This window comes from Sylvia atricapilla, chromosome 28, assembly GCF_009819655.1.
Source record: "Sylvia atricapilla isolate bSylAtr1 chromosome 28, bSylAtr1.pri, whole genome shotgun sequence".
NCBI classification, from domain to species: Eukaryota; Metazoa; Chordata; class Aves; order Passeriformes; family Sylviidae; genus Sylvia; species Sylvia atricapilla.
In genome coordinates this window covers 4,139,100-4,157,111 of record NC_089167.1, presented here as the reverse complement: position 1 = coordinate 4,157,111, position 18,012 = coordinate 4,139,100, and the positions used below count along the sequence as shown (strand labels likewise).

General features: G+C 66.9%; 4 protein-coding genes across 11 annotated transcripts in view; 2 read left to right on the top strand and 2 right to left on the bottom strand.

The window, feature by feature from the left end:
• Nucleotides 1-4,195, top strand: part of BIN3 (bridging integrator 3) — a 41,641-nt gene extending 37,446 nt beyond the window's left edge. For all 5 annotated transcript variants that reach the window (XM_066337255.1, XM_066337258.1, XM_066337257.1 and 2 more), the window contains one exon: nt 3,884-4,195. In XM_066337255.1, the coding sequence (XP_066193352.1) occupies nt 3,884-4,030 (147 nt within the window). In that variant the 3' untranslated portion in view covers nt 4,031-4,195. The remainder of the gene's footprint in view (nt 1-3,883) is intronic.
• Nucleotides 1-18,012, top strand: part of LGI3 (leucine rich repeat LGI family member 3) — a 228,735-nt gene that overhangs the window by 95,693 nt on the left and 115,030 nt on the right.
• C28H8orf58 (chromosome 28 C8orf58 homolog) lies at nt 7,339-10,700 on the bottom strand. Of its 2 annotated transcripts, none has more exons than XM_066337073.1 (5): nt 10,618-10,700; nt 8,289-8,935; nt 8,123-8,210; nt 7,826-7,926; nt 7,339-7,750 (listed from the first exon to the last, which is right to left on the bottom strand). In XM_066337073.1, the coding sequence occupies exons 1-5, from the start codon at nt 10,667-10,669 to the stop codon at nt 7,667-7,669; spliced, it is 972 nt and encodes a 323-aa protein (XP_066193170.1). In that variant the 5' UTR covers nt 10,670-10,700; the 3' UTR covers nt 7,339-7,666. The 2 variants fall into 2 exon arrangements, with proteins under 2 accessions (XP_066193170.1, XP_066193171.1); XM_066337074.1 differs by lacking the exon at nt 10,618-10,700 and adding an exon at nt 9,579-9,636.
• Nucleotides 11,890-16,902, bottom strand: PDLIM2 (PDZ and LIM domain 2). 3 transcript variants are annotated; one of them, XM_066337206.1, is made up of 10 exons: nt 16,814-16,894; nt 16,623-16,728; nt 16,123-16,274; nt 15,715-15,784; nt 15,542-15,633; nt 15,421-15,466; nt 13,720-13,874; nt 13,290-13,435; nt 13,107-13,212; nt 11,890-12,142 (listed from the first exon to the last, which is right to left on the bottom strand). In XM_066337206.1, the coding sequence occupies exons 2-10, from the start codon at nt 16,713-16,715 to the stop codon at nt 11,947-11,949; spliced, it is 1,056 nt and encodes a 351-aa protein (XP_066193303.1). In that variant the 5' UTR covers nt 16,716-16,728; nt 16,814-16,894; the 3' UTR covers nt 11,890-11,946. The 3 variants fall into 3 exon arrangements, with proteins under 3 accessions (XP_066193303.1, XP_066193304.1, XP_066193302.1); XM_066337207.1 differs by having other exon boundaries at nt 16,810-16,867; XM_066337205.1 differs by having other exon boundaries at nt 16,623-16,902.

The following is an 18,012-nucleotide window of genomic DNA, read 5'->3' as shown; positions in this document are numbered from 1 at the left end:
CTGGCTCCGTTTGTGTCCTGATTCCCGAGGAATTTGGGGCGAGGAGGTCGTTGGGATGGGTGTGCTCGGAGTGCCTGGAGATGCGAGCGGGGAGCAGCAGGGTGTCACTGTTTGTGAGACTCTCCGTCCGTATCCCTCTTCTTCCTTGGGAATCCTCTGCTTTTCTTTCCCGTCTATCTGCCCTGCCTCTCTTCAGGTGAGGAATTTGGTGGGAAAAACTGAGTGAAATCCCGTTTTTAACACCCAAAAAGGCAGCGTCACAACAAAAGCTGATGCATCTCCCGTAGGCTGGACTAAAGCTGGTCCCAGATGGATGCAGCTCCTCACATCCCTCCCTCCCTGCCAGCCTCCATGGGAGCCGCATCCCTCTTCTTTCCCAGCGCTGGCTGCATCCTTCCACCCCCGGGAAGGGATGCTGGGAGGAGAGCCTGGAACGTTTGTGCCGAGGCTTGAGCTCGGGCTGTGTGTGCCCCCCTGGCTCGGGAGCTCTGAGGAGTGTTTTCCCACCGAAGTGGCTGAAATAAAATGGAAAAGGGATGTGATTTGCTCAAGGTAATGAGTCAGTGAGGAGCCAGGAATAGCAGCCCGAGCCCTGAGTCAGCTCAGCAGCTGCTCACCTGCAGGCATCTGGCTGGGAAGGGCAGCCGGGAGCATCCCCAGCCCAGGTGAGAGCTGCCGTGGGAATAGTGCCCAGCTTTCCCTCCCCTCCCTGAGCGGAGGGAGCAGCTGGGGGGGGTCGTGTTCCTCGATGGAATTTCTATTGCCAGACTTTTCTACAGGTACCTCTTTATTGGATGAGGCTGGAGGTGCATCCCACAAGGAGAGGGCTGGATAGGGTGGGGCTGGCAGGGTGCTGTGACTTTGAGGTTGTTTCTCCCTGGGTCGAACCCACCATCCAAAGGCAAAAAAACGTGTCATTTTCCTTATTCTTTGGCCTCGAAGGAAGCCGGGAGTTAAGCAAGACAAATTGTGTGGCAGTGACACCGTCCAGCACCGCGACAAGCTGGGAAGGGACCAGCTGCCTCTTGGGGAAGGGGAGGAAGGACCCTGCTCCCAAGCACCTCCATGGCTCTGAGCCAAGGAGACCGTCCCTGGGCGAGTTCCCATGGCACAGCCTGGCTGTGCTCCCGGGGCCGGCTGTCTCCTGACGCCAGGACATGTCCCGAGCTCGCAGGGCTGTAACATTCAGCACGAAATTCTTCTCTCCACCCACGGGCCAGGGCCAAGCCAAGGGAGGCAAATATTTCCCCAGCTGGGGGCTTTGAAGTGGCCACATGGAGATGAAAGGGGGAGATTTTGGAGCTGTGGCTGGTGTGAGGCGTGAACAGCACTTCCTTCCCGCTTTGTGCTTTTGTTTTCCAGCTAGAAAACACGAGATTCCTTTGGATTTTAATGGAATGGGGGGCAAAGATGGAGTTGGCAGGCGGGGATGGTGCTGTGGGCTGGGGGAGCCCAGCCCTGGGTTTGTTTTGGGTAGGGCCGCCCCAAACACAGACGCTGCCCGGCTGGGCCATGGTGGCCGGGATCTATAGAAAATCCACGGAACACGGCGTCCCCAAACAGAATTAGTTCAAGACAGGTGGACTTGGGGCCATTGGCTCAGGCTCAAAGGCGACTTGGAGCTGGGATTTGATGGGATGGGGACAGAGCATATGGTATCCATAGCTGGAAAAGTACTGGGCTGGTGGGAGCAGGTAGGGCAGCTGGCTGGCCCCACTGTCACTGTCACCGGTTTGGGGTGCATCCCCTCCCTGGGAGCGTTTTCACTCCTGTCTCAACAGGAGGAATCATGGGGGGATTCGTGCCAGTGGGTTTTTTTGATGAAGCTCAGGAGACTCAGCTGGTGAGGCGCAGCAGTGCCTGGGTGGTGCCAACTGGTTCTGCCCTGGGGCCTGCTGGGGGAGAGGAGCACATCCAGGGACACCCACCGGGCCCTGGGGACACGGGGCGTCCCCAAGGACACCCACCAGGCCCTGGGGACATGGGGTGACCCTTGGGAAGGGATTGGGGGCTGCAGGATGTGGGTGGAGGGGGAGCAGCACCAAGGAGTTCACTCTGCCCCTTCCATCCGGTGTGGATGCTGGGGAACATTCCTGAGGAAAATCCTGGGGTGCAATCCTGGTCATGGAGGAATCCTCAGGGATTTCTGGTTCCTGGTGGGAGGGCGATTCCAGAGACAATCCTGGGGGGCAATTGTCCCCAAATCTCGGGGAACAATCCTGAGAGCAATCCTGAGGGACGAATGTCCCCAAATTTTGGGGGACAGCCCTAGGGGCAGCACCTGCCTCCAGCCCTTCCACCCTGACAAGGTTAACTTCAAGGCCTGGGTGCTTTTTCTGTGCTGGAACTGGCAGTGCCCCTTGGCCATCAGTGACTGAACAGTGCCCAGCTGACTCCAGGCTGGGGACAAGGGACATGGGGGGCAGCTCCAGGGGCTCTGGCACCCCCCTTGGCATCCCTGCCCCCCAGATCCCTGCTCACCGTGGCATTGCCGAGGGATTTGGGGTGTTGTTTTGGCATCTCTTGCGTGCGGGGGGGTTCAGAGGATGTTCAGGGTGACCCAGCAGTGGGGTTGTGGTTTGGGGGGCGTGCAGGGATTTTGGGGGGCCCTGCCAGCTCAGCCCTGTGCGGGGTTCGTTAGTCACTGTGTAAATGAGCATTGCTGTGACTCAGCCGGCGGCGCTGCGTGGGGAGCCCCAGCCCCGGAGCAGCCCCCAGCCCCGGGATGGACGGGCCTGGGCAGGGGGGCTCAGGCAGCCAGCGCTGCAGCGTGGGGCTCACAGTGCCCCCTCGGGCCTGCCCAAAATCGGCATCCTTCCGAGCAGGATTCGGGGAGCTGGTCTCCATGGAGACCGTGTCTGTCTCCGCACCAGTGCTGCTGGAGCTGCTGGGGCCCCTCTGGGAAATGGGGACAAGGCTGGCACTGCCCACCCTGGGGGACAGCCACCCCCAGTCCCTCCCTGAGGGGTGTGCGGGGATGTCCGGGACAGGATCCCACACCCGGCACAGCACCGGGCTCCTGCCGTGCCAGGGCTCCCGTGGGCAGGTCTGGGAGTCCCGTGGGCCCTGGGGGCTCTACAGTGACAGGGCTTCTGAGGTACCCAGAGGTTGTGCAGTTTCGGGGGTCCCGCAGCACCCGGAGTGCCGCAGGCAGGGCTGGGGGTCCCACGGAGCCGGGGGTCTCACAGGGCTCCAAGTCCTGCAGTAGCCGGGGGTCCCACGGCACCAGGGATGCCCCAGGCAGGGCTGGGGTCCCTCAGCCCCGGGGGTCCCTCAGCCCCGGGGGTCCCGGGACACCAGGGAGGCCCCCCAGCCCCGGGGGTCCCGCAGGCAGGGCTGGAAGCCCCCCTCTCCCCGCTGGAGCCCGCGCCCGAGCAGCCACCCCGCTGCCATCTGCCTGCGCTGACCCACGGGCTCCCGCGCCGGCAAGCGCTGCTCGCTGCCGGAGATAATTGGCGGTGCTAATTAGCACGTTATTAACACACCCCTCCTCCTCCTCCTCCTCGGCCGTGCTTCTCACGGGGGGCACGGCGCTGCCGGGCGCGCCCCCATCGCCGAGCCCAGCGAGCCCCCGGCCCTGGCCCCGAGCCGCGGGCAGCGCCGTGGCACCGGTGACAAAGCGGGGGACAGGGCGGCCGCGGGAGGTGGCGGGTGCCGGTGGCAGCCCCGCACGCGCGGCTCCCAGATGGGAAGCGAGCGGAGAAGGGCAGCGTGTTATTAAAATGTGTTGAGTTGTAATAATCCAAAGGGGGTGGCATCGCCACGTGGGAGGGAGCTATTTTAGACACCAACGCTGCGGCGAGGGGCTGCCGAGGGCACCCGCGGGAGGGGTGGGATGGGAAGGAGACCCTCCCTCCCCAATCCCCCTTTTATTATCCAACAGGTTGTCTACTACACGGAGATGCACAAGATTTTCGGGGACCTGACGGCGCAGATCGACCGGCCCGGGCTGAGCGACGAGCAGCGGGAGCGGGAGAACGACGCCAAGCTCAGCGAGCTCCGCGCCCTCTCCATCGTGGCCGACGACTGAGGCCGGGCTGGGGCTGGGGAGGGGCTGGGGATCCCCCCCTTCACCCCTGTTCCCAGCCCGGGGATGGATTTGTGGGGCTGGAGCTGTTCCCTTCACCCCAGGGCTCTGTGCTCCTGCCGGGGTCTGGATCGTCTTTGCTGCTCCACCAATGAGTTTAGCCTTAAATTTGGGGGTGTGGAGGAGCAGGGAAGGGAGATGGGGAGTGGGATGTGGAGGGCTGAGTTTTCTCAGGTTCCAGCCTCCCTTAGCACCCCCTGAGCCCAGAGGGTGAGACCCCCTCACTTTGTGCCTTAGGAGCCCTCGGGGGAGGGGAAAAGTCACTGCAGTCCCATTTTTGAGGCACGGGGACAAGGGTGATGCTTCCCGTGGTGAGCATCCATCCCTCTGTCCTAGGAATGGTCCAAAGAGCCTGTGCCCCAGAGCTGGGGTTGCCCAGGGTGGGGACAGGGGACCTCGGAGCAGGGACAGGTGGGGTGACACAACCCAGCGGACAACTGGGCGGGGGCTGCAGCCCTCAGTGTTCAGGGAAGGGCCACAGGGAGTCGGTCGCTCGTCCCCAATAAAGTTTCTGGCAGCGCAGCGCGGCCGGGGCCGTGTCGCTGTCGCTGTCGCTGTCACCGCCGGGCCGCTGTCGCCCTCTGCCGCCGCGCGGCCGCCACTGCAGAGGGACACGGAGCGGGGCTTGGGGTGTCACCTGGAAGGGAAAAACTGGGATTGAACCCCCCCGCGTGGAGGCGCGGGAAGGAAACGGCGTCAAAGCACGAGGAGTAGAGTTCTCCAGGAAAATATCGGCAGTTCAGGGCTGAGCTGGCGCCGTTAAGGACAAGGAGAGGCTGCTGTTGTGTGCTGGGTCGAGAGGATGCAGCGGGGGGTAAGAGGTTGGAGCCCACCCTGGTGGGGTTCTGCTGGAGCTGACAGAGGTCTTCTCTGCCCTGAGGCTGCTGCTGCTCCAGGTGAGGGCACACGGCTCCAGACATCAGGAAAACCATCCCCTCTTCCTGCCAGGACCTGGCGAACCTGCACAGGACAGGGAACAGCAGTCAGGGCTGTCCTGGGGAGCCCAGCAGAAAATAGGGATGGAACCCCCTAAACCCGAACCTTCCCTTCCCAGCTGAAAAAGGGGATGGAGCAGAGCCGTGGGAATGCTGGTGGCTGTCCCCAGAGCAGGGACACAGCGAGGTCCCCCCCAGAGCATCCCGTGCCAAGGCTCCTCCTCAGCTCCCAGAACTTCATCCCTCCCTCTCCCCTTGGCTGTTCCTTCCCAACCACATCACATGCCAGGCCAGGTTTAAGCAAAATAAACCCAGTTGCCACGGTTACCCAGAGCAGGGATGCTAAATATACAGAATATAGATATTTATATATATATATATTTAACTGCCACACGCAGAGCCCGCGAGCCCGAGCAAGGGAGATGCTCCCTCACGGGATCTGAGTCCTGCAGACCTCAGGGTGGCTCCCAGATCCATGGCAGCCCCTCCACGGCCTGGAGGTGTTGATTCCTCCCCGAATTGAACCCCACCTGGGCTCACCTGAACCCACCTGGTGGCTTTGTCTGCATCACTGTCACCCTGTGTGGCCACCTCATCCCCAGCATCCCACCCCCCCTGCACTCGGAGTATCCACAAATCCCAGCTCCTGCTCTGTGCCATCAGCTCCTCCTGCGCTCCCAGCACTCAGGAGAGGGATTTCATCCATGGAAACTTAACCCAGGCCTTCCCAGGGATTCACTCTGTGTACTCTCTGCAGAGCTTGGGGAGGAGAATTCCACCTTTCATAGTAAAAAGTGGATAATTACCGGGTTTTGCACCACCCACCAGATCCCAGCGTTAATAGGGAGCGCTGGCAGGAAGGGAAAATTAACTCTACAATGTGGAACGTGCTCAGCCTGGGTGTCTGAGGCAGCCCCAGGTGAGGTTCCTCAGCGCTCAGACCTCCAGGAGCAGAGGGAAGGGGAGCACCACTCCAGGAGGATCCACGTGAGTGGCAGTGGGGCCATCCCAGGATGGGGAGCGTTCCCTGCTGCTGAGGAAATCTTCCTCCTTTCTCCTCCCCATGGGGAATTCCGGGTTATTCAATTGTTGTGGCAATCCTGACTGTCCCCGTTCCTCCCCCAACCCCCTGACCCCCTCAGGACAGGGTTAGCAGATGCCAGCCCACCACCAATCCCAAGGATTTTCCTCCCAAACTGGATGAATTAACCCCATCCAGGCCTGCCAACACCATCACACATCTGGACCCACACCTTGATTTTCCTTGTCAGATGTTTAGGAGCTCCCCCTTGCTCCAGGTGATCCAGGGGTGGGAAGGAGAGGCTCAGACCTCCCTCCTCCTCCTCACCTGGGCCCTGGAAGGAGAATCAGCATCCCCTGGAACAGCCTCGGCATCTTCCTTGGGATCAGCCCCTGAGGTTCAGCCGGGCTGCCCTGGTGAGGTGGCAGAGGAGCAGCAGGGGAGGGAGGAGGTGCCCAGACCCCCACCCCACCCAGCGAACACCCACCGTGTCCCTTCCCCACCTCCCCGAGTCCCTCCCCATTGCTCCTCACCCCGGGGGCTCAGGAGAGCAGAGGGGGGACGACAGGAAGGGGTTTGATGCTGGAAAGCGGGGGACAAGGATGAGACACCCCAACCCCACCAAATGTGCTCCAAAACCCTTCAGCAGCCCCGATCAGGCTGTGACCCAGCCGGGGGCACTGCCGGGGACCCCCCGTCCCTCCAGCCCCCGCCGTGAGGACGGCCACAGCGGGGATGAGCACTCACCTTTCCCGGGCAGGAGCGGTGGGATGCAGGACGCTGCGGCTCCGAGGATGTCCCCGGGGCGTCCGGTGGGCTCGGGAGGATGGCGGGATTCACCGCTGGGAAGGAAATAAAAAACCCAAGTGACGGTAGGGAATGAAGAGGAAGGGGAGGAAAGGGAGGGATCCGGGGATACCTGACGGGAGAGCGCCCGGGGCAGCATCTTCCTCAGCGGCGGCAGCGGCCCGTCCCGCGCAGAGCTGGCGACACCGGGACGGGCTCCGGCAGCGCCAAAACAGCCTCGAGCCCCTCCTCACCCTCCTCCTCTCCCCCCAAACTGGGAGCCCCCCGGAGAAAGCCGCGATGCTCCGGGAGCATCATCCCCGCCCCGGCCGAGACCCCCGGCGCCCCCTCCCCACCAACCCCCGCGGAGCAGCGGGAGGGGCCCGGGGGCTCCGGGGGAAGGGTCCGGGACAAGGACAGGCTTTACCCCGCCCCGAGGCAGCGGGACCCCCGGAGCCTCCCGGGGCTGAGCGGGACGGGGCTCGGGGGACACCCGGGGAACGGGGCTCGGGAGCAGCGGCAGCAGCTTGACCCGTCCGTGGGACCGGGCCCGCTCGGACAAAAGGGGCGGAAAAGCCGTCGGAAGTGATGCGGCAGTGACGTCTCCCCGCGTGACGTCACGCTGGGATGAGGTGTGTGACGTCACTGCGCGACAGCAAGCACCGCGCTAAGAACCGCCTCTTCATCAGTGAAATGACTTTATTGGGGGAAAGGATAAAAAGGTGAAGGGGTGCGCGGGCCGGGGGCCGGCCCCGGGTGGCCGTGACGTCATAGGGTGAGGTGTGATGCAGTTCCTCCATCCAGGTGTGGCGGTGGGAGCGGGACCCAGCCTCCATCCTACCTGCAGCGGCCACCGCGCAGGGAGCGGCGGGTCAGGCGGGTGAGCAGCTCCTTCACCCGGCCCCAGTGAGAGCGCCCGTCCTGCGGGGAGAGGTGGGGTCAGCGGGGGGACCCGCGAGACCCTCCCCCGCCACCCCCGGCACCCCCCGGCCGTACCTTGTCCGGTGCCGGGAGCCCCGCCGCGCCCTCGGAGGGCTCCAGCAGGCTGGGGGAGCTGACCGAGTGTCCCCACATCCTCCGGCACGGCCCGGGGTCAGCTGCGGATTGGCAGAATAAACCTGCTCAGCTTGGGGCGCCTGGAGGACATCGTCCCGCCACCCCACTCATCGTGCTCCCCCTTTTACCGGCGCCGGGTCCCGCCAGCCCAGCCCGTTCACCCGGCAGCGGTGCTGCCACTGCCCCAGCGCTCACCCGGCCGCAGGTGCGGTCACAGCCGACCCCCGCCCCGCTCACCTGGTGCCTGGCTGTCGGAGCAGGAGCGCGGCCGGAACCCCTCATCCCTCCACGTGCCCAAATCCTGCCTCGGCGGCTGCCGGCTGGGCTGCAGAGCACAGGCGGGGGGTCAGCTGAGACCCTCACACCTCCTCCCCGTGCACCCCCGTCCTCCTCCTGCCCTCACCAGGGTGGCCGGGCGGGCGCCCCGGGCTCCGGCCGCCTGCTGCCGGAGCGCTCGGTTGTCCTGCTGCAGCCTCGCCAGGCGCTCCAGCATCTGGCACACGTGCTCCAGGTAGCGCAGCCCCTGGCCCGACACCGCGGCCTCGGGCACAGCGCGGGGGTCCCGAGAGCTGCCTGGTGACCCAGCTGCAGCCGCCGCCGCCCCCTCGGGCCGCTCAGGGTCCCGCGGTGGCCGTGCCAGGTCTGCGGCGCTGGCGCTGCGCCGGCTCAGCTGTCGCGGGCAGCGCTGCCTCCTGCTCCGCTGCGCCGCCTGCAGCAGCCTCCTGCTGGCCGAGCGGCTCCGGGCCGCCCGCGGCGGCTCCTCTCCGGGGACCTTCTCCGCAGGGACACCGTCGAGGGAGAAGCTGCTCTCGGAGCCCAGCGGGGTGGAGGGCGAGTGCTCGTTGCTGGTCATCTCCACGCCGGAATCCTCGGATTCGAACTTGAGGAACCTCCCGCCGGCCGGGGGGCTGCTGGGGGGCTGCGGCGGTGCTGGGGCTGCTCCCCGGGTGCTCATGGCCCGCGGGGCCTGCCGCGGGCTCTCCTGCAGCCGGCGGTAGACGCTGGCGGAGGTGCGCACGATGCAGCTCTCGGCCGAATCCCAGGGACCATCTGCCACGGGAGGGAGGACGGGTGGGCTCAGCTGGAGGGTCCCTGGGCAGAAAACTGGGTGCTCAGCACCCCTCCGAGCCCCCTACGGCAGCTCCAGCCGTGACAGTGACCCCACTCCAGAGGGTGCCTCCAGCCGGGAATGTGCTCCTACAACGCCAGAGTGTTGTCACTGCTCCCCAAAACACGGCCCCGGCCTCCCCCATCCTCCTCCTCCTCCCAAGCCGCCCTGCTGAGCTGCTGGGGGGGGCACTCACGTCCCCGACCCTGACCTGGGCAGGGCTTTTGAGCCGCGATTTTCCTGTATCCCGCTCCAGCTCGGTGCCAGCAACCCAGGACACGGCACGGCAGCGGGATCCCGGATCGGGGATGGCTCCAGGGACCAGCAGCACCTCGCACTTGTCCCCATAGGACGGGGGCATCGGCAGCCGGGATGTGTCCCCCCCCCACACCCCGCAGCTCCGGGTGGGATTGTGGCGCATCCACGGGAAGGTCTCGGCATTCCTTGCCCCGCACTCGCTCCCTTCCCAGCCAGGCCTCGGTGAAAGGCTCCGGGAGGTGGGAGCGGAGCTTCGGCACCTCCCGCAGGCCGCGCACCCCCCCAAAGCCCCGCTCGGGGGCTGACACCCCCCTCAAACGCACTCACAGCAACTGAACCTCCTCTTCCAGACGGCGCGGGAGCCACCCCACATCGCAGAGAGCCAGAGCCGAGTGCCGGCCGCGCGTCCCGGCGCTGCCTTTTAAAGCCACCGCAGCCGGCGACGGGCCCTGTATCCAGAGGCACCTCATTACAGGACCGGTTCCCAACTGGTTCCTCGCAGGGTTTGGGATCGGCGATACTGGCTGGGCCAGTGGTTAAGGACTCTCTTCCCACCCCAGCCGGGAAGGTGAGAGGGTTGTTTGGGTGCCAGCAGGAGCCAGGTGCCGGCTGCATCCCACCGAATTCCAGAGGACTCGCTCAGTCCTCCAGCGCGGCCTGAATTCACCCGTCGGGGGTCCCGGTGCTCCCAAATTCCTGCCCCTCCTGCAGCCACAGCACTCACCGTGCATCCCTCGGGGGCTGCAGAGGCCGAAGGCAGCCGGGAAGTCTCGGCCAGCCCTGGGACAATCCGGCCGTTCAGTGGGATTGAATGGCAGCGATGCCGGGGAGCAGCCCGGCCGCCCCAGCAGGATTGAATCCCAGGAATCCCGGGGGGCAGCCCCCTCCAGCGGCAGCTGCGTGGCCGCTGCCTCCAGCCCAGTTCCCACACGCCGCAATTCCACAGGCTCCAGGGCCCCTCGTGCCAAGGGGCGGCTTGCCCGGCCACCAGCGGGGTGTCACCGGAGCCCCGCCGGCGTGGGGGGCGCAGGCAGGGCCAGAAGGGGCGTGGGGGGTCCCCATCGGTTCCTCCTCGGCGTCCCCCCCGCGTTGGCAGCTCCAGCTCAGCGCCCAGATGCTGCTGCTGGAGGGGACCCTCTTTAGCACAAACTGGGGATTCCAGAGACCCTCCAGGTTCCTTCCCAAGCACGGACAACACAAATCGGGGTTCTGAGGAGCCCAGGTTCCCTCTCCAGCGCAGACACCTCAGAAAAGAGATCCCTGAGGATCCCAGCATTGTTGTCGCCGCCTGCAGACCCCGAGGGAACCCCGAGGGAACCCCGAATCCAGGCCAGGCGCGGGGGGTCCCCCAGAGGCTCCCACTCACCGAGGTCACCGCGGAGCGGCTGCAGCGTGAAGGCTCCGCGGCGGCGCAGCATCCTCGGGGTGTACCGGGGTAAAACGGGCACAGGGGAGCGAGCAGGGAGCGCCGGGAGCTGGGCAGGGAGCGCGGGGTTTGCTCCTCCGCTGCTTTATGGGGCAGGGCTGGGGGGCGGCACGGCCCCGGGGCGGGGCGGGGGTGGGGGGGCCGCCCCCTGCTTGGGCAGCCGCTTTGCCCCCAGCCCCAGCTGCGTTATCCCAGCAGGGCTCAAAGCCTTCGTGCCTTTGTCCCGTGTGGAGAAGGTGGGGACCATCACGATCATCTCCTTCCTCCCTGGGTGTCATAGAGCCGTGGAATGTTTGGGGTGGGCAGGGACCTTAAAGCCCATCCGTGGGCAGGGACACCTTCCCCTATCCCAAGTTGTTCCCAGCCCCGTCCAGCGCGGCCTTGGACACTTCCAGGGATCCAGGGGCGGCCGCAGCAGCTCTGGGATGATAATTGGGATTTCGATGGTGAGAGCTCCATGACCGAGGCCCGGGCGCAAGGGGGGCGCGCCCCGAACAGGCCGCAGTGAGGAGGGGACACGGGGCCAGTCCTGGCTGTCCCTGCTGCAGAGGGACAGGGGAAGGGACGGGTCCCTCCCAGGCCGCTGATAACAGCAAATCTCAGATAACAGCCGATCTCAGATAAGAGCGAAGCCCAGATAACAGCGAAGCCATCCCCGTGCACGCGGGCACGGAGGGCGATAAGAGCACCTGGAGCAGGACAAAGGCCTCGGCCAACAGCCCCCAATAAACCCGGACACCTCCAGGGCCGCCGGGAGCAGGGAGGGGCCCCCAGCCCCGCGGGCAGCGCTGACCTTCCGGGGAGCAGGACAAGGACCTGCCAAGCCCCGGACCCCCACCCCGGGTGCCGGCAGAGGGGCTGAGGGGTCTGGGGTGTCCCTGTCTGTCCCTGGGTTTGGGGTAACCCCCTGCCCTGGCGTCCCGGCACGGAGCAGACACGGCAGTGGAGCAAATATATATTATATTTATAGAGAATCTGGTTTAATTCCTCAGAGAATCCCTTTGCAGTCAGTGCACAAGCGGTGCCAGCCCCCTCTCCGCTACCCAAGTGCTCAAGTGACCCGTCCCTCAATGTCCCCTCGGTGTCCCCCAGGCTGAGAACTCACCCAGCTCATCACACACACCCACAAGGGGGTGAAGATGGGCATCGCATCCACCCCCCAAATCCCATCCCTCCCGAACCTGGCAGCGCCTCAGCCCCCCGCCCTACCGCGGCGGGGCGGGACAGCCCTGGGGACACTGGCGGTGACACGGTGCCGGTGGCCGGGGCTCAGGAGCGGGGGGACACGGGGCGGGGGACGGGCGCCCCCGGGGGTCCCTGGTAGCGCAGACGGGCGTGTTTCTCGCAGAACAGCTCGTCCCCCACCCAGAAGTGGCCGCGCATCTTGAGGCTGAGGCCGCAGTCGGCGCAGGTGTAGCAGGACGGGTGGCGGTATCGACCCTCCTGGATGCGCACCGCCTGCGTCCTGCGGGCGTGGGGACAGCGGCTCAGCCGAGGGGCTCGCTGCGTGTCCCCAGTGTCCCCTCCCACCCGGGGCCAGCTCCATCGGGGCCCGGCAGCGATGGCAGGGATGGATCCTGCCCTGGGCCCTCACTCACACCCCAGGACCACCCCCTTTTCTGCCCTGAGAGAGCAGCTGCAAGGCTGGATCCCTCCCTGCGACCCCCAGCCCCACTGCCACCCCATAGCCAGCCCCACTGCCACCCCACAGCCAGCCCCACTGCCACCCCCAGCCCCACTGCCACCCCAAAGTCAGCCCCATTGCCACCCCCAGGCCCATTTTAACCCCACAGCCAGCCCCATTGCCACCCCACAGCGAGCCACACTGCCACCCCACAGTCAGCCCCATTGCCACCCCCAGCCCCATTGCCACCCCACAGCCAGCCCCATTGCCACCCCCAGCGAGCCCCACTGCCACCCCACAGCCAGCCCCATTGCCACCCCAAAGTCAGCCCCATTGCCACCCCACAGCCAGCCCCATTGCCACCCCACAGCCAGCCCCACTGCCACCCCACAGTGAGCCCCATTGCCACCCCACAATCAGCCCCACTGCCACCCCCAGCCCCACTGCCACCCCACAGCCAGCCCCATTGCCACCCCACAGCCAGCCCCATTGCCACCCCACAGCCAGCCCCATTGCCACCCCATAGCCAGCCCCACTGCCACCCCACAGCCAGCCCCATTGCCACCCCCAGCCCCATTGCCACCCCACAGCCAGCCCCATTTTAACCCCGCAGGGATCGATCCTGCCTCGGGACCTCCCCCACCCACACCCAGGATCATTTTATCTCTGCCGGGAGCAACGTCAGCGACAGATCCCGCCCCGGGACACCCCAGCCCTGAGAGCAGCCCCTTGTTGGCTTCGCCAGGAGGGATGGCAGGGACGGACCCAGCCCCGGGAGCCTCCCCGGGCCCCCAGCCCCACTCACGCGATGCTGCTCCCGCACTTCTCACAGACGTGCAGCTTCTGCACCCCGGCCACGGGTTTGCGGGCCCCGGCCGAGAGCCGGCTGGGGAACGGCGCTGCGGGACCTCCTGTGGGGACACGAGGCCCTCAGGGTGCTGCCACCCCCGTGCCACACCTCCCACCTCCCTCCGTGTCCCCTCGTCACCTCCTTCCTCATCCTCCAGAGCCTCCTGGAGCAGGCGGAAGGTGCTGGATTGCCGCGGGGCCGCCCGCAGCTCCCGGCGCTCCTGCAGCATCTTGTAGACCTCCGAGTCCTCCTCCAAGCGCCTCATGGCCGGCTCCGAGCCTTGGCTGTGGGGCGCAGCCCGAGGGGAGATTTTGGGGGGGTTCCCAGCACCCGGATTCCCGGATCCACCCGGCTGCAGCCCACGGCCCGTCCGCCACCTGCTCCCTCCAGCCCGGGAGCTGCCGCAGCCTGCCCGGCCCTCCCACGGCCCCACCTGCCTGCAGGTGAGTTAACCCTTGCCACGGGCTCCCTCCGCACCCACGGGTGACAAACCGGAGTGGAGACGTGAGGCTGGGGGGGTTTCCCTGCCGTGGTGTTCCCCCCCCCAGAGCCCCGGGCCGCTCCGTACCTGTGGCAGGTGTTGGCAGAGGGGGAGGAGAGGCGCCTCTCCCTGAGGGTTTCCCCCGCCTTTTGGGGGGCTCCGAGCTCCGGGGACGGTGGGCAGGGGGCTGGAGGCAGGGGGGGTCCCTGCGAGCTGTTCTGGAGGCTCAGGCGTCCTCTCTCCTGGCAGGGGGAGAAGTGATGCGTGTCCTGGGGTTGGGCCCCCCAAAAATGGCCTGAGGGTACCCACAGACCCTCCCTCTCCTCCCAGGCACCCCAAGAACACCCAGAGCAGGCCCAGGGGCTTTCCCCAAGCCCGGGTCTCCGGAGGGGTGCAGGGATGCCCCATGGGGCAGCTGCTTCTCCCTCCCAGCCCGGCTGGGGGCAGTGGGACCCCCCAGCGCCTGCGCCCGTCCCCTCCGCTCCATCTGCTCCCGCTTAGCGAGGCCGGGAAGCCGAGCCCGGGATAAGTGGAAGCCGATGTTCCCGGGAGCAGCTGCCGCGCAGATGGGAATGAATCCCAGCGGGACCCCGGGGTGGGCACAGGGACCCCCTGCCTGGACCCACGGAGAGGGACAGGGGCAGCGCTGAGGCTCTGTGGGGTCACGAGGAACGAGCTAAAATTAAACTCGGGAGGAGCCGGGCCTTGGCCTCATCCCTGCCGGCGTCCAGCCCTGCCCGGGATGTGAGGAGGAGTGGGATGGATCCGAGGGCAGCCAACCCCTCACCACCCCCCTGAGCACAGGCATTTGGGTGCGGGGCTTCGGGCACGGCTTCCGCATGTCCCCAGCCCTGTGACCGGGGTGTCCGAGCCGGGGGGACCCTCCGGGGCAGGGGCGGACCCTGCGGGACAGGGAGCGACCCTCCGGAGCCGGCAGCAAAGCAAACAAGGAGCTGGGGAGGAAGGAGGGAGCAGGCGGCCGGAGGAGCCAAGGGGCGGCCGGGGCTGCGGCCAAAGGCAGCTGGGAAGGGCCGCGCTCGGGGCCGCGGCGCTTCCCAATTTGGGCTTGAAAAACAAGAAAAAGAGAAAGCGAGGGAGGGAGGAATGGAGGGAGACGCCAAGCCCGGAGCCAGCGGCTGCCCGCAGGGAGGAATGGGGCGGCCGCGGGCATCCTGGCACTCAGCTCGGGGCTGGAGGAGGCATCCAGCCCCTCCCGGGCATCTCCATCCCACTGCCGGGGTACCTCATCCCACTGCCGGGGTACCTCATCCCACTGCCGGGGTACCCCACCGCCGCGGGGGTGCGCCGGGCCCCGGGTCCCTGCCCGGCCAACACCCCAGCGCTCCGGGAGCGGGGCTGGGCCTTCCCAAACTGGTTTGGCCTCCCCAGGCTGGCGCCGCTGCCAAGGAGGAGCAAAACATCCGCGGGCAGGTGCGGCGGGGCCCGCGGGGCCGGGGGTGCTGCCAGCGCGGCGGGAGGGGACACCCCCGGCAGCCACCGCCGACGGGGACCCTGGGGACAGCAGCGCTGGGCAGTGACGTGGCCGCGGGGGTGCACAGGGAGGGGTTTGGGGGCTCCGAGTGGGGCAGGTTTGGGGCTCAAAGGAGGGTGGTTCGGGGAGTTAAAATGAGGAGGTTTGGGGGCTCAAGGGGGGAGGGTTTGGCCTTGCAAAGGGGGATAATTTGGTGGTTTGGGGCTTAAAATGGGGATGGTTTGGGGGTTCAGAGGGGGGCGGTTTGCAGCTCCAAAGGCTCTTGGTGCACAGATGCCCCCCAGCTCCCTGCTCACCTGGTGGAGGCCGGGACAGGGGAACTCCTGCTCCAAGGGTTGTGAGCTGGGGCAGAGAACACAGACATCAGGGGCGTCCCTGGCCCTCCCCAGCCCCACACACAGCCTGGTCCAGCCTTACCTGGCATTGCCCGGTGCGTGGGTGAGGGACGCCAGGCTGGGGTCGAGGGTTCTCAGGGCCCCTCGGCTCTCACTCCGTGTCTGCAGCGTGTCCTAGGGAGGGGACAGTGGCACCAGCAGCTGCCACCAGCCCTGGGTGGGGGCTGGGGTGTGCAGGGGCTGCCCGGGGCTCACCTGGAAGCGCGTGGCCAACCCCTCCGGTGAAGTGTCCCCGTTGGTGTGGCTGGGAGGTGGCACTGGGGACCTGCGGGCCGAGGGAGAGCGGTGGGATTTGGGATCTGCCCCAGGAGCACAAACCCCCGTGCAGGGCCCGGTGTGAGCCCGGGAGGTGCCGAGAGGCAGCAGCCGGGTCCCCGACTGGGACCAGTCGGCCAGGTAACGGCTGCCAGCGCTGCCTGGCCTCGTTAGCACCCGACTCCTTAATTAGAGAGCGGGGACAGGCTCCCGCGGGGATGGCACCGCCCCAGGAGCCAGCGGGCGGGGGGAAACCAGTGACACACACGTGGTTGGGGACCCCAGGCTGCATGACGCAGACAGCGCCGGCAGCCGGGCCCAGGGCTCCGGGCTGACCCCAGCACCCACCTCTCCACCTCCAGCCGGAGCTGCCCGAGGCTCTGCTTGATCTTGTTCTGCGCCTCCACGTGCAGCATCTCGGCCGTGCTCTCGCCGTTGATGGTGACAATGACATCCCCCGGCCGCAGGTCACCCGTGGCCGCCTTCCCGTGCTCTGTCACCTCCATGGAGAAGGGGACATGGGACGGGGCCGGTGACCCCAGCCCGTGCAGTGCAGCATCCCCCGGGCAGCCCCAAGCCCTGAGCCCCACCCTGCTGGGATGCTCCCACCCACGGGGCCCTGGGAGAACAGCACCAGCCCCTCTGCCAGGAGGGGACCGCGGAAACAACACCCGGAAATTTGGCGCAGCCCGGGGGCCGCTGGACCCCCCTCAGCCGCCGTGGGCCGCCGTGGGCCGTTCCCACAGAGCAGGATCGCTCAAGGCCGGCAAACAGGATCCTCTCCCCGGAGCAGCCCAGCCCGCCCCGCGCCCCGGCGGCTTCCCCGGCCCGGGGGACACGGCTCCTACCTTGGAGACGGTGATGGGCTTTCTGAAATCTCTTCCCCCGGAGATGCGGAAGCCCCATGGAGCCGGGCCAGGCAGCGTCACCGTCACCGGCATGGCAGCGGCGGCTCTGGGCGGGCGAGGAGCGAGGTGTCAGCGATCCCGGGCGCCGAGCGGACGAGGCAGAGGGGACACCTCTCCTCCTACCCACAGACCACCCAACGAGGGCCTCCCTGTCACCGCTGCACCCGGGGGGTCCCCAGAACCGGCAGCGCTTTCCTTCCGGGGAGGGGACCCAGGTCCTTGCAGGGTGTCACCCGCCACCGCTGCTTCCTCCTGTCCCCCGAGGCTGGCAGCTTCCTTCCCCGGGGCCGGGGGGTCCCAGGCACCCGGCGGCGCAGCTGAGACAGCCAAGGTCGTTCCCAGGAGCCGGAGCAAGGCAGGAAATCAGTGACGCCTCGGCAGCAAGGGCAGCGCTGTGGCCTGGCAGAGCCCAGCCTGTGGCGTTTGGAAGGGAGGATGTGGCAGCCAGGGATGGGTCCTGCCGCTCAGCACGGCAGGGTGCGACACCCAGCGAGGACCAGCAGCCGCAGTCCTTCATGCCACAGCAAATCCACACTGGTAGAGGACGCTGAGGATCCCCCGGGGGTGGCACAGGGTCGCCGTGGCACCCCAGTGAGCGGCACAGCCCTTGGCTCCGATGGGATGGGTGGGAACGGGCAGCCACACCCCCTAAATCCACACCAGATCCCATCCATCCCGGCACACCTTGGGGGAGCTGGGCAGCCCATCTGGAAGCGGGCACCCCATCCGGCACCGGGCACCCGGTCCGCAGCCGCCGGGAATGTTAAAAATCCCAAGAGCACAAAGAGGGGCTTGAGAGGCTGCCCGGAAGAATTTCCTGGGCTGGGCTTCCAGCGCCGGGAGGAAACCCCAGACCCCAAATCCCCTCCCCGTGCCCAGCCCTGCTCAGCATCCCTGGACAGCCGGGGACCCCCACACCCAGCTGGGCACCGACCCCAGAACCCCCAAGAGAGGCAGAGCCTCTTCTCCGGACCCTGCCCCCCTTCTCCGGACACTGCACCCCTTCTCCGGACACTGCATCCCTTCTCTGGACACTGCACCCCTTCTCTGGACACTGCACCCCACCTCCCTCTCGTGCTCCCCTTCTCCATCCCCGCACCCCTCCTCCACCCCTGCGCCTCCCCTTCGCGTCCCGCACCCCTTGTCCATCCTTGTCCCCAGCTCTGTCCGTGCTCCCCTTCTCCATGCCCAGCTCCCCTCCTCGGCCCCGCACACCCCACCTGTGTCCCCGCTCCCTCCCGGCTCTGTCCCCGCCGCACAGCGATGTCTTTGTGCCCGCGGCGACTGGCGGTGCCGCCTGGCACCCGCGGGGCGAGCGGCGGCGACGGGC